Here is a 16394-nt window from a genome sequence, read left to right as displayed (position 1 = left end):
GTTCTCACAGTTTTGCGGGTGCTTTTGGGACATGGGCTCACCCTCCTGGGCTCTGAAGCCTTCTTTGTCTCCCATGACCCAGGTACCCTCCAGGTTTGCTGAATACAGTGTCCAAAGTGGGGTCTTGTCATGGTCAGCAGGCTCCTCTGTCCTTTTGGCACAACAAATGTTTGGCACCACTACTATTATGGTGACAATTGTAGATCTTTCAAATTGAAGATGACCTGATCTTGTCTTTTAATGTCTCCTTTGCACGATAGGACTGGATAGGCTGCTAGACCCAGTCTTCATTTTGCAAAAGGCTTCTGATTGTCTCTCTCTTATAAGCTGGGTTGCTGCGTGTGTTATTAAGCTGGTGCAAGGGAGGGTAGGGTTTTGAGTGGGCAACCTGGAGTTCAGTCAGGCTGTCACTCAGAGCAATCCTGAGCAGAGAGAGGACAGAGCAACACAGAGGGGAAAGCCACGTTTAGACTTAGAGATGTACTAGACATCATGAGATACGCATCCTCTAGTCAGGAGATCTAATTTCTGATCGGGACTCTTTGAGAGACTGCTGCAAGGCCCACTTCTCCAGCTTTTCTGTTGATTTGGGCTCACGAGCAAGGGCCAGCTCTGATGTCTCTCAAACTTTTCAAACTTACCTCGACTCCCACGCCCAAATTTGTAACCCCTCCGGGTCTCCCTGTCCTGTCTTACGCACCCAGGTGGAATCACCGTTGATTCCTCTCTCTCCCTCACAGCGCATGTATAAACTGCCAGGTTCCTTCCCTCTCTCTATTCCTGTCCCACTATAATCCATTCTCCACAAACTTGCAAGAGAGAGAGTGTCTTAAAATGTGGACTAAGTCATGCACATCACTCTTCTGTTTATATGTGTTAACGATTTCCATTCTACCTAGAGGAAATGAAAACTTCTTACTGTGGTCCTGCATGATCTGGCTCCAGTTTCCCTCTAACTTCATCTCAGGTGGCTCTTCTTATCCTTCAAGTACCTGAAACACAGGTTTTTCCTGTTTTGGGCTCTTACATATGCTGTTCCTGGGCTTGGAAACTCTTTTCTCTGTTCTTTTTGGGACTACTTCATATTCAGGTCTTAGTCTAAATGTTATCTCTCAATGTTATTGACTCCTTTGGCCACATTATCTACTTAACACCTGCCTCTTAATATTTCCTCTTTGTTTCCATTACAACTCTTAACACAACATGTAATTATATTTTGATTTGTTTACATCTATCTCCTTTACTAGATAATAGTTTAAGTTCTGTGTGTACAGAAACTATACCAGTTTGTTTCACCAGTGTATACCATGTATCTGACATAGTGACGAGGCTATAAGTGTTAACTATGTGTTGAATGAATTAATGAATTGATTAATAATGTGGGTCTTTTAGTTGGAACAGAGAAGGAAAGAATTATCAGATTCATGGCAAAATTTGTAGTTTCTGGTTATTCACATTAGGATGCATAAGAAGATATTTGATAAGCCCATTAAGTTAAAATGCTTCCTGAAAATGTTGGTTGGTCATTCTGAGAACTGAAGAATCCAGAAACTAGGGACAAACTGTGGCATTTTGATATCCACTGTAGAGAATACATGGAGATTTGGCATTACTTTTTGGTAAAATCCATTGTCACCAGAGGTGAAAGCTTTTTTGAGGCTGAAAAGAGAAGTAAGAGCTAGAGGTGCAGCCTGTTACAGCCGGTGCAGTCTTCAGAGATGGGCAGAAACAACTTTGTATTTTAAGTGGCTTTCTTGTAGGCAGCATATAGCTGGATCTTTTTATCCGGTCTGATTTTCATCCAATTTGACAACCTCTGCCTTTTGATTAGGACTTTTAGTCTATTTATACATAATATAATTATCGATATGGTTGGGTTTAAATTTATCATCTTACTATTTTCTATTTGTCACATCTGTCCTTAGTTCCTCTTTTATTCCTCATTTTTGAGTAAATGAGTATTTTTTGAGTATTTTATGAGATTTTTTATGAGTATTTTTTATGACTCAATTTTATCTCATTTGCTTATTGACTATACCACTGATTTAAAATATTCATTGATTTTTTTTTTAAGCAATTGCTTTAGGACCTATAGGATATATATTTAATTTACCACAATGTAACTTGAAGTAACATATCATTTCATTGAAATATAACAACCTTACATTTGCAATGTTATACTTTTATGCCTCCCCTCCCAGACTTGGGGACATTATTGTCATACATTTTCCTTCTACATATGGTATAAATCCCACAACATACTGTTATTATTTTTATTTCAACAGTTATCTTTGAAAAATATTTTCAAAATAAGGAAAAATAGTATTCTATATTTACTTACATATTTACCACTTCCAGTGATCATAATTTCTTTGGATAGATTCAGATTTCCATCTGGTATCATTTTCTTTTTTTAATTTTTATTTTTTTCAAAATTTTTATTATGAGTATATAATAGTTGTATATCTTTATAGGGTACATGTCATGTTTTGATACAGGCATACAATACGAATTAAAACAGGGTAATTGGGATATCCATCTCCTCAGGGCATTTAACATTTCTTTGTGTTAGGAACATTCAAATTCCAATCTTTTAGTTATTTTAAAGTATACCCTAACTTATGTTTGATTATAGTCACTTTGTTGTGCTATCAAATATTGTTCATTCTATCTAATTATCTAACCATATTTTTGCACCCATTAACCAGCCTCACTTTATTCCCCACTCCCTGCTACCATTCCCAGCTTATCTCTGTCTACCATTCCCAGTTTACTCTCTGTCTCCACGATATCAATTGTTCTTAAGATTTAGCTTCCATATGTGAGTGAGAACGTGAGAGATTTGTCTTTCTGTGCTTGGCTTATTTCACTTAATAATGTTCCCCAGTTTCATCCATGTTGTTGCAAATGGCAGGATTTCATTCTTTTTGTGGCTATATAATATTCCATTGTGTATATGTACCACAATTTCTTTATTCATTTATCTGTTCATGGACACTTAGGTTGATTCCAAATCATGGCTGTTGTGAATAGTGCTGCAATAAACATGGGAGTACAGAGATCTTTTCAATATACTGATTTCCCATCCTTTGGATATATACTCAGCAGTGGGATTCCTGGGTTATGTGGTAGTTCTATTTTCAGTTTTTTGAGGAGCCTCCATGCTGTTCTGCATAGTGGTTGCACTAATTTACATTCCCAAAACGGTGTACAAGTGTTCCTCTTTCCCACATCCTTGCCAGCATTTGTTACTGCCTGTCTTTTGGATAAAAGCCATTTTAACTGGGGGGAGATGATATCTCATGTGGTTTTGATTTGCATTTCTCTGATGACTAATGATGTTGCAGAGGTCCCAAACCTTTTTGGCACCAGAGACTGGTTTCATGGAAGACAGTTTTTCCACAGACCTGGGTGGGGGGTGTTGTAGGGGTGGGTGTGGAGCTTAGGCAGTGATGCATAGCCATGGCCTAACAGACCATGGACCGGTACCAGGCCACAGCCCAGGGGCTGGGGACCACAGATATTGAGCATATTTTCATATATCTGTTGGTTGTTTGTATGTCTTCTTTTGCGAAATGTCTGTTCAAATCTTTTGCCCATTTTTTCATCAGATTATTTGATTTTTTCCTATTGACTTCTTGGAGCTTTTTATATGTTCTAGCTATTAATCCCTTGTCAGATGAATAGTTTGCTAATATTTTCTCTCATTCTGTGGGTTGTCTCTTCACTTTGTTGACTGTTCCCTTTGCTATACAGAAGCTTTTTAGCTTGACGTGATGCCATTTGTCCAATTTTGTTTTGGTTGCCTGTGCTTTGGTGTATTACTCAAGAAGTCCTTGTCTAGACTAGTGTCCTGAAGCATTTCCCCAATGTTTTCTTTTAGTAGTTTCATAGTTTCTGGTCTTAGATTTAAGTCTTTAATCCATTTTTATTTTATTTTTGTACAGGGCAAGAGATAAAGGTCTAGTTTCATTCTTCTTCATATGGATATCCAGTTTTCCCAGCACCATTTTATTGAAGAAACTGTCCTTTCTCCGCTGTATATGTTTGGCACCTTTGTCAAAAATAAGTTCTCTATAGATGTGTGGATTTATTTCTGGGTTCTCTATTCTGTTCCATTGGTCTATGGGTTTGTTTTTATTTTAGTGCCATCCTGTTTTGGTTACAATAGCTCCGTCATGTAATTTGAAGTCAGGTAATTTGATTCCTCCAGTTTTATTCTTTTTGCTCAGGATGGTTTTGGCTATTCTGGGTCTTTCGCGGTTCCATAGTTTTCATTATAGAGATCTTTCACTTCTTTAGTTAAGTTTATTCCTAAGTATTTTATTTTATTTGTAGCTATTATAAATGAGATTACTTTGTTGGTTTCTTTTTCAGATTGTTTACTGTTGGCAGATAGAAATGCTAGTGATTTTTGTATGTTGATTTCGTATCTTGCAATTTTACTGAATTGTTTATCAGTTATAACAGTTTTTGGGTGGAATCTTTAGGTTTCTCTAGATATAAGATCATATAGTCTGCAAACAAGAATAATTTAACGTCTTCCTTTCCAATTCGGATGCCCTTTGTTTCTTTCTCTTATTGTTCTAGCTAGAATTTCCGGTACTCTGTCGAATAACAGTGGTAAAAGTGGGCACTCGTCTTCTCCCAGCTCTTAGAGGAAAGGCTTTCAGTTTTTCCTTATTCAGTATGATAAAAGCTGTGGATCTGTCATACATTGCTTTTATTGTGTTGAAGTAAATTCCTTCTATACCCAGTTTGTTGAGAGTTTTTATAATGAAGGGATGTTGAATCTTACTAAATGCTTTTTCAGCATCAGTTGAAATGATTTGATTGTTTTCCTTTGTTCTGTTGATATGATGAATCACTATTGATTTGCATATGTTGAACCATACTGGCATGCCTAGGATAAATCCCACTTGATCATGATGAATAATGTGTTGTTGACTTCAATTTTTTGTTGAGGATTTGGCATCTATGGTCATCAGAAATATTGTCCTATGGTTTTCTTGTTGTGTCTTTGTCTGGTTTTGGTATCACGGTGATATAACCCTTGTAGAATGAATTCAGGAGTATCCTGTCCTCCTTGATTTTTTGGAATAGTTTAAGTAGGATTGGTATTAGTTCTTCTTTGAATGCTTGGTAGAATTCCACAGTGAAGCCATCAGGTCCTGGGCTTTTCTTTAATGAGAGACTTTTTATTACTGCTTCCATCTCATTACTTGTTATTGGTTTGTTCAGGTTTTCGATTTCTTCCTGGTTCAGTCTTGGTAGGTCGTATGCGTCTAGGAATTTATCCTTTTCTTCTAGGTTTTCCAATTTATTGGCATATAGTTGCTCATAGTAGTCTCTCAAGATCCTTTGGATTTTTGCAGTATCAGTTGTAATGTCTCCTTTTTCATCTCTGATTGTATGTATTTAGGTCTTCTCTCTTTTTGTCTTAGTTTGGCTAAAGGTGTGTCTATTTTGTTTATCTTTTCAAAAAGATCATCAACATTTTGATTTGATGTTTTATATTTTGTTTCAATTTCATGTATTTCTTCTCTGGTGTTTGTTATTTCTTCTACTAATTTTGGGTTTGGTTTGCTTTTGTTTTTCTGGTTCTTTAAGATACATCATTAGGCTGTTTATTTGAAGCTTTTCTACTTTTTTGACATAGGTACTTATTGCTATAAACTTTCATCTTGTTACTGCTTTCATTTTATCCCATAGGTTTTGATATGTTGGGTTTTTATTTTCATTTTTTTGAGAAATTTTTAAATTTTCTTTTGAATCTCTTCATTGACCCACTGGTCATTCAAGAGTATATTCTTTAGTTTTCATGTGTTTGTAAATATTTCAATATTTGTCTTGTTATTTTCTAGTTTTTTCCATCATGGTTAGAGAAAATACTTGGTATGATTTCAATATTTTTCGAGACTGTTTTATGGCTTAAAATATGGTCTATCCTTGAGAATGATCCATGAGCTTAGCAGAAGAATGTGAATTCTGCTGCTGTTGGATGAAATGTTCTGTAAATGTCTCTTAGGTCCATTTGGTCTGTAGTGCACGTTAAATCAAATATTTCATGAGTGATTTTCTGTCTGGATGATCTGTCTAGTGCTGAAAGTGGAGTGTTGAGGTCTCCGGTGATTATTGGAGTCTCTCTTTAGCTCAGATATTTGCTTTATATATCTGGGTGCTCCAGTGTTGGGTGCATATACATATTTAGAATTGTTATGTTCTCTTGCTGAATTGACCCCTTTATCATTATATAATGACCTTCTGTGTCTCTTTTTACAGTTTTTTTCTTGAAATTGATTTTATCTGATAGACGTATAGCTACTCCTGCCCTTTTTTTGGTTTCTATTTGCATGGAATATCTTTTTCCATCCCTTTATTTTCAGTCTGTGTGTGTCTTTATAGGTGAAGTATGTTTCTTGCAGACAACATATAGTTGGCTCTTGGTTTTTTTAATTCATTCAACCACTTCATGTCTTTTGATTGGAGAGTTTAGTCCGTTCACATTCAATGTTATTGATAGGTAGGGACTTACTACTGCCATGTTGTTACTTGATTCCTGGTTGTTTTGTGATCCTCTCTGTCTTCCTTCCTGTCTCCTTTGTTAAAAGTGATTTTCTCTGGTAGTGTGTTTTAGTTTCTTGTTTTTTACTTTTTATGTATCTGTTGTAGCTTTTTTGATTTGAGGTTACCATGAGGCTTGCAAAAAAAAAAAAAAAAGTATCATTTTCCATGTTAAAGGAATTCCTTCAGTCTCTTCTGTAGTAAAAGTCTGGTGATGATTTCTTTTAGCTTTTATCTGTCTGAATGGTCTTTATTTTACCTCCATTTTTGGAAGCTAGGTGCATAATTCTATGCTGACAAGTTGTGTTGTTGTTCCTTTAGTACTTTAAAGATGTTGCTCCATTGTCCTTCTACCTTACCTTGTTCCTGAAGAGAAAATCATCATTCTTTGTTTCTCTGCACATGTGACTTTTTTAGTATCTAGCTGATTTTAAGACTTCTCTTTATCACTGATTTTAAACAGTTTGTGATGGACGTTAGTGTAATTTTCTTTATGTGTCTTGTGCTTGGGATTCATTTAGATTCTTGAATTTGTAAGTTTACATTTCCCATCAAATTGGGATATTTTCCTATCCATTATTTCTTCAAATATTTTTTTCTATCTACTCTTCTCTGCCTTCCTTTCTTCCAACTTTACATATTTAGTCTTTTGAAGTTGTCTCACAGTTCTCTGGTGCTTTAGCTGCTTTTTTTTTTTTTTTTTTTTTTTTTCGGGCTCCTTTCTCTGTTTCATTTTGGAAAGTTTCTGTTGCTGTGTCTTCAAGTTTTCTAATCTTCTTCAGTGTTTCCAGTTAATTCCATCCAGTTTGTCATCTCAGACATTAATATTTTTATCTCTGTAAGTTTGATTTGGATCTCTTTTATATCTCCCATGTCTTAACATGCACATAGTTTCTTCTACCTTCCTAAGTAGATGGAATAAAATTATATGATTGTTCTTATGTCCTTGTCTACTCTTTTTAGGTCTTTCTGTCAATATACTTTTGTCCTGATTATGGCTCATATTTTCCTATTTGCATGCCTAGAAATGTTTTATTAGATGCCAGATATTATGGTATTTTGAATTTTATTTTATTGGATTGTATGTATGTATGTATTGAGCTTTGTTCTGTGTTCTGTTACTTGGAAACAATGTCATCATTTTGAGACTTACTATGAAATTTTGTTGAGTAGAAACAGGGAGTCCTTCAATCTAAGGCTAATTTTCCCTACTACTGAGGCAATACCCTTCTTAAATACTCTCCCCAATGCCCCGTGAATTATAATGTTCTTCCATTCTTAGGAATCCAAACTATTCACCTCATTTGTTTCCCTTTTCTTGGGAATGATTGTCCTTTACTGCCTCTTGTCCAATGTCTGAAAATCATTGATATATTTTGTAAAGTTTTTTAAATTGTTTAAGATGGTGGGGTAAATCTGGTGCCTGTTTCTCCATATTGGCTGGAAGTGAAAGTGCCCACAAATTACTTTACACATTTCAGTTAGCTCTGCACTGCCTACAGCATAAAATTCAAACTCCTTACTGCAGCATACACAGTCCCTTACAAGCAGACTTCATGACAACCCCCCCTGCCCCCACTCCCACCCCACCCACTTTTAGTAACTCCAGACAGTTTGCCAAATCTCAGCCATATCTATACTTTTTCACATGTCTGTGCATTGCACATGATCTTGTCTCTGCCTAGGATGGCTGTCTTCTCATGTATCCCTCATCTGGCCAAATCTTACTTGTTCCTCCAGACCCAACTCAATTACCAACTCCTCTGCTAAACTTTTCCGGACCTCAGTGCTAGTTGCTACAGGATATGCTTTTATTATGCACTTACGACACTAGCATGGAGAGTCTTAGAGTGACTTCTACACCTGACTAAGATTTTCTCATCTCCTCAAGAGCAGTAACCTCTACATCTTATTCACATTTTCATCTTTCAGCCTAACCCAGTGCCTGAACTCATGCTCTTCCAAGTGTCTGCTTCATGAGTGACTGCCTTTCACAGCGTATAATCTTGCTTTCTGAAGATAGTATCGGCTCGCTTATTTGGGGAACTTGGGAGTGACAAATACAAAAAAAAAACAAAATGTGGACGAGATAGCGGCCACGGTCTGGCAGGTGTTCCTCGTTATGCTAATCACTGAGGGTGCGTCACAGGTGCGAGTTCCCTTCTAGGACATTATCTCAGCATTAAAACCATTCGTAGCCAATAGTTGGGATTTTTTTCTCTCACAGATGGTAGAGTTTTGTGACTTATATCTGTGAGAGGTTCAGGAGTTCAGGAAAAGTTATTCATTGGAAGTTCCCCAGAGTTAATGCAGTCACTGTCAAAGTATCAGCTTCAACCGAGAGAGCTGGAGTCAGGACAGTTCTGTCCTGATTGAAGCCAATGTCTTAGAGACTTATATCTCAGATATCCCTGAACTGCCTGGGGTGTGTAATGTATAGTAGAGATGCAGGATTCTTAACTGTTCTTGAAAGTTGACAATTTAGGAAACAGCAAGCATTTTGGAAATCTATCTACATATTCAAAATGGGGCCAAGTAATCAATAATATCCCCGAATGAAACAAAGTCCACTAGAATGTTAAAAATTGTAAAAAAAAAAAAAAAAAAAAAAAAAAAAATCCTAAGTTTATTCACTATAGACAAAATCCATGAAATAGTTAACTGGAGGGTGAGAGTGAGGATCGAGGGGCTTTATCCACTAGAAAGGGGGCTTCAAGGTGGTTATATTAAGTAATGTCTGAGCAAATCTGTAAGTCTATACATGGCTGGCTAAGTCAAGTCTCATTGGTCAGAAACTAGTGCATAGTTTGGTCCAGTAAGGTTCTGACATACCAGATTACTCAAAATTCTAAGTTCTCCATTAGCTTGGGATGTTAGTTTTCTGAAAGTTCATAGTTGTTTAATGACGTCACCTGATTGGAAACAGTTTTGATGAAATTCAGCACTCTGTTTTGACCTCTCCTAGGCCTGTGTAGCTGTAAGTGGAAATTGCTCCTTTTATTGGTGTGATAATGTGATTTGTCTCATGTGGAATTGGGAGGGGCACCTGATTGAGCTTGCAGAAGTAACAACAGGAGCTATATATTGGTAGGGAAAAATTAATGACATTACAAATACAGGACTCTCAGCAAATAAAATTTGTCAAATGCTGAAGAAAAGAACTTGGGCTCTGGAGCAGGAAAGACTTGGTTTTGAATTACAGTTTAGACAGTTTGCCAAACCTATGAGCTGGACACATCTATCTAAGTCTCAGTGTTTTCACGTAAAACAGGGATAATATCAGTCTTATGAGTTAATGGGAAGACGAAATGTAAACCACCTCCCTCAGTTGCCTATATGCTCCATACGGGGTGAGCAGTGAGCAGCTTTCCTCCCCGGTAGACCCCACCCACGTGCACCCCCATATGTGTGGGTGCCTCCACTGTGCCCTGCACCCTCTTGTGTCCTTCGCCTCCTTCTGAGTGTGTCCCTTCCATGCTCGCCCCTCTTTTCATGTACATCCCCTTTTATTATTTCTTCTTTCTCTCCTCGATACTAAAAACACTATTTGCAGGTCCAAAAGATGACCTTTATATGTATTCTTCATTAATAAATTATAACTTCCATACAGTATCCTCTTTATTATAAGATTCCGAGTGCTTGGTGTTGGAAATTGGGCTGCTTTGGGGAAGGCAAACAGTCACATACAACTGGAAAAGAGTCTTACGTTTAGGAATATCAGAGAACCAACATCTTAGATGCCCAGAAGCAGTGAGTATATCTCCCTTCATCTTCCATCCCCAATACAGGGTCCTATATGGCCTATAGCATAATCCTGATTTTACTCAAACAGCAAAGACCTTCTCTGACAGCACTCAGCACACCTTGGAACATTTGGTGCTCATTGACCGAGGCTGGGTGGTCTGTCGTCCTTTCTGGTCACAGGAGAAAACAGTCAATGTATGAAGATTCCAGGAGACAAAGGGATTTATAGGATTACAAATTAACAAATGCTCAAGTTCATGTAGAACAAGGCGGAGAACTGGGTGCCCTGTTATGTCAAAAGAAAGCATATGCCTTTGAGAATGTAAAAAACTCACAGATTTCTGGCCCTGATGCTTGAGGGAATTGTCAACTTTTTCCACCATTTTCTTACTGAATCCAGTTTAAAGATTTCTCTGATGAAGTTGGAAGAAATTTTCTAAAGCAGTGACAGAAATACGTGGTACAAAGTTACTTAGAGTGACTGCAATGTTGTTTCGCAACTTCTTTGGGCAGGTTTGAGTCTGTGATGTTGATTACTGTTTGTACAGAGAGGGCTGTCTGTGAAAGATGTGTACAGGGTGAACATTATCAAGGGGGAAAAGAAGATTGCAATGTGAGCAGGACAGGTTAGGAGAGGAGGATAGTTGTGTTGCAATTAAAAAAAAAATTCTCAAATCCCAGTCTTGAGACAAGACTTATTTGTCACTGATAGTACATACACGTTCATCACTGGCCAGAGGGGCATTCTGAGCATATATGCAGGGACTCAAGCTGACTGTCCTTTAATGCCATCATCTGGAAAGCACATCCTCCTCAGACCTGCCAGCAGGAGAAATGGAGGCCTTTTAACTGCCGCAGCTTGGAATTGAGCCCATCCTTTCTGCTCGTATTCTGTTACCCTAATGTAGTCATATGGCCCTGACTTAACTGCAAGGGCGCTGGGAAATTGTGTGGGAAAATGGGATGTCTGGGGGAGCATTGCTGTCTCTGCCTCAGCCTGCTCTTCTGGTCACCAAATACCTACACGCTCCCTTCTTCCCAATTGCCAGAGACAGCTTGAGAATTCTGTTTGATCAGTGCACGGGCACCAATCCTGGGATCACTGGGTGCGGTACAGTAGTCACTGTATCAGGTGAGGACCTGGCTCCTCTCAGTCTAGAGGTCTAAGTGCTAAGAAAACAAGTTATCTGCTGCCCACGTATCTAGTGCACCATGGTAGAACAAGAACAGTTAACTTCAATAAACATGCACACTCTACAGGGCCGAGACTGGGAGTTCTGACTGTGCCCTCTTCTGCTGTATGGCCTGTTCTCACCAGAGAGGGGCGGCTCTTCTTCCACCTCTGGCCTTTTCCTGCCGTCTGAAAGGGGCCGTGTATTTCTAGATATAATCTCTCCCACTGTGTAATTAATCCAGTCTTCCTACTTTCTCCAGAAAGTTCCACCTACCTGTGTACACTGTTACCTCCTCTCTCCACTAATTTCTTTCCTTCTGTTTGAATGCATTTTTCTGTTACGTGTGTTAAGCACATTCTGTGTGCACAGCATAATGCTAGATGCTGAGGTTGGGGAGTGACACAGATGAAGATGCCCCTTGATTCTCAGTGGTGCTCCTAATGTCATGGAAATAGGCGAGAAAGAGATGTTTCGAGATGATGTTAATTTGTACCTTTGTTATATTTCTTTCCTCTTTCCTACCTTAGGCACATGATCAAGCGCTTAGTAATCCTCAGCTTCAGCATTTTTTGCAGGACGGGAAGTTGCTTGAAGTCAAAAGCTCTTGCTGTCTTTCTTAAACCTGTATATGGTCTCAAAGAGTCTGGTGGGCAGGAGAGAGACAAGTGTCTTTGCAAGGAGCAAGCAAAGACAATTCCCCCATAGGAAGAGGTTGTGGTGGGAACCCAGGCACTGCCTTGGGACTATCTAGGGAGGGGGAAGTACCGCACAGGGGCTGGCTTAGTTTGTATCTCAGGAGGCCCAGGGGAAACTGCCATTCCACACATTTTACCTTTTTCAAAGCTTAATCTTTCCTTTGTTCCTGCTGCCTCCCTCATGTTTCTAGAGCACCTGCTGTGGACAGCACTCAGCAGTGCCCTTTGCAGTGACAGTTCTTAACACTAGTGTCACCAGCATTCTAATGGGGGATATAATTATAATATTTGTGGTAATGCTTAAAAATAGAAATATGATCAATGTAATCTGAGAGGACAGAAAAACGGCCAACCCTAGAACATCCTTCTTTTTTTGGTGATCTCTTTCTTAATTTCCATACTATTGTACGCTCCTGAAGCCTTATCTCAAGCAACCTTCGACCCTTTTCTCTTTGAATGTGCTTTCTCTGTCTCCTATCTTTGTATTTCTTTCTCTTCGATATCTAGAAGAATTTGTCGTGGGTCTGTTTTTTTTTATTATTTCTGGTGTTCTCCAAGTCTTATAAACTGAGGCAGAAAGGTAATTTATTAAAAAATAGATGAGTAGCTCATAGATGGAGGCAGGAATGAAAAGCAAGACTTGGAAAATGACTTGGCAGAGGTCAATTTCCCACCCGAAGAGGAGGCTAGGTAGGTCATTACCCTGAGCACCTCGGCGCTAGAGTGGCTGTTGCCATAAGTCATCTCTTAACCCTTCCTGCATCTTTGAGTCCATCCTTCAACACCCGGAGCCCTCAGTGGAAGCATCTAATTGAACTAGACTGGATACATGCTCATACCCTGGTCACTAGAGGGTGGAGGGAGGGAATAACTGGCTTCTTGGCTCCCTTAGTGAGAAGTGGGGCCATGTACCCACCAAAATCCATGCAGGTAAGGGTTCTTCCAAAATAGGAAGGTATTTGGATGTTGACTATATGAACAAACAGGTTCTTCCTCTGTCATTACATGTCTACATTTCATCTGGAAATTCAGATTCATTCCAGACCTATAAATCCAGGTCTGACCTTCTGCCCCTTTTGAACCCTGTCTTTCCAGATGTACTCAAGGGCTTCCCCCTGGGAGCTCCATGACACTCTAAACTCACCTAGGATAAAGACTGGGCACATCATCCTTCTTTCCCTTCTTTCTTTCTTCAAGAATACCCTGAGAACCTAGGTAAAAATGAAGAGTCCCTAGATGCCTTCTCCTCTTCCTCCACAATTCTGATTTTTGAGCTTATGGAATGGGGCCCAGGAAGCTGACATTTTTAGCAGGTGGCCCAGGAAATTTTCCCACTAATAATGGCTGTTCTCTTTGAGAAACAGAGTTCTCAACTATTAAAAAATTTTGCCGGTATCTCTCGTCTTCCCTTTCTTTTCCCTAAAACAATATGCCTTCTCCATTGCAAAGTCTATGTTCAAGCCATTCTCCAAAATTGGCTTTGTAATCTGTCTGTCCCTCCCTTGCCAGTGTAGAACTTCTCATAGGCATCTCTGCCTGTTCTGTAGAGATAGCATCAGGGAGGCAGAGGGTCACTGCTTTCTACTTTCTGCTTCCCTTGAGATTTGGCTGTATTTCCAGAACCTGGGTTTTGGGTGACTGCTCTGGTTGGTATAGTATGAAATAACTGGAAAGACACAGGTACCACCCAGTTAGAATGGATGTTGGCTATAAATAGCAGGTAACTGATACAAAACTGGCCTGCATCCTGATCCTAGTAAACAGTAACTCTTTGGGCTTCTGTTTCTGCAACCCAGCAGGTATTCACTAAGGCAGATTGGCACAGGTCATGCCATAAGTCAAAAATTATTTATTAGTGTGACCTTCTGACCCCTGCTCAAGAGATGTTCTGCAAACTGCATATCGAGCATAACCTGTGGTGGGTGCTGTACTGTTTGTGCACCTTATCATCACACCCTGTGATCTCCTTTGGGCACCTTTCTTCTCAGTCTTGATGGTTCAAAGTGTTGTTTTGCACCATGGAGCTATCCATATGAAATTATTTCAAGGGTTCCTCCATCATTCACTAGCCCGGCCCCAAAGCACAGCTTTACTTTCTCTCTTTTTAGTAAAGGGTTAGAAGGGTGTGCTTGAATAAGGAGGCTGCCTTCTTCCACACTGACAGGATTTTATTGAGACTATTATAACACTTTCTTTGTCTTGTATTTTATATATTGGATATGGTTTTATGTCTTTTCTCACCTTGAAACTTTCTTTGTAGATTTTAATTTAAAAGGTGAAGAGGTAGGCCTCAATTTCCTTGATTCTTTGGACTCTGAGTTAGAAGACGGTTGTAGTAAATCTTCAGAGGCACAGAGGTGAGAAAGTACCATTTATTCTGGGAAGATTCTACATCATAAATTTGTCCTTAGACTTACAAGAGTGTTAAACACAAAAGGAAGCACACGTGATTTCTATTCTTGACCTTGAGCAGGGAATGGCGTTGTCCTATGCAGCCTGCAGGAACATGCAGTGTCACTGTTCCCTTGTCTCCGTGCGTTAAAGCTCTGCTCTTCCTGGTCACGTCAGGAGATGGTACAACCGACAGCTCAGTGCAAAAGCTGAATAACGTGGAAACTTACCTTGAGGGCTTCTGATTTATTTAATGATGTGGCATATATGAATCTAGGTTCACATACTCAGATATGTGAGAAGTACCACTTTTCTCCATAGTCTCTAAATTAGTCAAATTTTGACTTCTTACACTATATCTTCTCTGTGCTGGGAAGAAATTCCACATGTCATTCTAAGAGTTTCTCTAAGGTTCTGGGCCTTGCATAAAAGAGACCACCTGGTTTTCTGTCTTCTGTCCTTCTAGATCATCACTGAGACATCTGCTGTCTTTGTCTATACATTCCCTTTAGGTCTGAGATCTCTCTGCTTGGGAAAATGAAATCTTTTGCAGGCAGGCCAGTTCAGCGATTCTCTCTCTGTGGAAGTGGCACACAGTCCTCTCTGAGGACTTATTCCTTCCCTCCCTGCACCGACACTGCCCGCCCCCTCCGCCTGCGAACAGCTCTTTCTGTCTCCTGTGAGCTCCTTCCTGCTTCTCCAGTTTGCTCTTACATTTTCCCCACAAACCTTGTTCTTAGACGGAATCATTAGCGACCAACATTTTAGATTCCCTTTCTTGGAGAACATGGAGGATGAAGGCTCAGAACATGAGGGGGGGTATTTGCATTGCATCCTTTAGTGCAACAAGGAAAAAAAATAAAGAAGGCTGATACTAGATGTCTCGTATTCTAACATTCAGGTGTTTGAGTTCCTATTGCATATAAAATTCAGTACTCACTCCTCCTCATGAACTGGTGCTGACTGTATCTTAGGCACTCTGTTAAGCATAAAGGCGTATTGTTGTCTTTTCCTACATCAGGCAGGGTTCAGGGTGCAATCAACAAAAAACAATTCTTGCAAATTTAAGCAAATGGGTCTGGGAGTATCAGCAAAGTCCTCCTTCCCCCTCCCCAGAAAAGAAAGAGAAAAGAAATGATGTGGAGTTAGCCGGATCAACAAGAGAAGAAATTTAAGAAATAAGTGGAGGCCAGGCCCTGGGGATAGAGAAAGGCAAACAAAGATGAATAATCCAATCTCGGCCCTTAAAGGACTTTACAGTTAGGTGAGGAAATGTAGTAAGTCACATTTGTACACATACTGTGAGGAACTGAATGAAGTGGGGCACAGCCCAGTCACAGTTCTGCTTGGAAGTGACAGCTTTAGTGTTTGTAGGAAAAAGCTGGTCTCAAGCAGTGTGTAGCCTTTAGTGCTAACACAGAGGTAGAGCTGATGATCAAACCCTGCTGGGTGAGGGGAAGAAAATAAGCTTGCATAAAAAGTGGGGCATCCTACCTGGAGAAGCCACTTTAAAATTCTTTTCCTTGCAAGCTGGCATTGTCAGTGATAAAACATCATACCTGAGTTTGGAAGATGATACTTCATTTGCGCTGATTTGCATCATTTTCGTAATCAGGGCAGTTATATTGACAACGTAATGCTACTTGTTGGATGGCTGTATTACTATGTACCATTGCTATTTAGAAAATAGCAATTTCTGATCAATCTGGAAGAATAACTTATTAAGGTATTAATCTGCATTAATCTTATTAATCTGCATCTTAGTATCACTGCTATAAACAAATCTGAAAGAATGGAAGCTATTATTTTCTTTGTGGACCACTCA

At 39.2% G+C, this 16394-nt stretch overlaps 1 protein-coding gene across 1 annotated transcript in view; it reads right to left on the bottom strand.

The window, feature by feature from the left end:
• NOBOX (NOBOX oogenesis homeobox) overlaps positions 1-16172 on the bottom strand; it is a 28001-nt gene extending 11829 nt beyond the window's left edge. Inside the window, 2 exon segments of the mRNA XM_012650557.1 lie at positions 9-151; positions 16129-16172. Of these exon segments, the coding sequence (XP_012506011.1) occupies positions 9-151; positions 16129-16172 (187 nt within the window).
• Positions 16173-16394: the final 222 nt, after the last annotated feature.

The sequence above is a fragment of the Propithecus coquereli genome, unplaced genomic scaffold, assembly GCF_000956105.1.
Source record: "Propithecus coquereli isolate 6110/MARCELLA unplaced genomic scaffold, Pcoq_1.0 Scaffold334, whole genome shotgun sequence".
NCBI classification, from domain to species: domain Eukaryota; kingdom Metazoa; phylum Chordata; class Mammalia; order Primates; family Indriidae; genus Propithecus; species Propithecus coquereli.
This window is presented reverse-complemented; position numbering and strand designations above follow the sequence as displayed.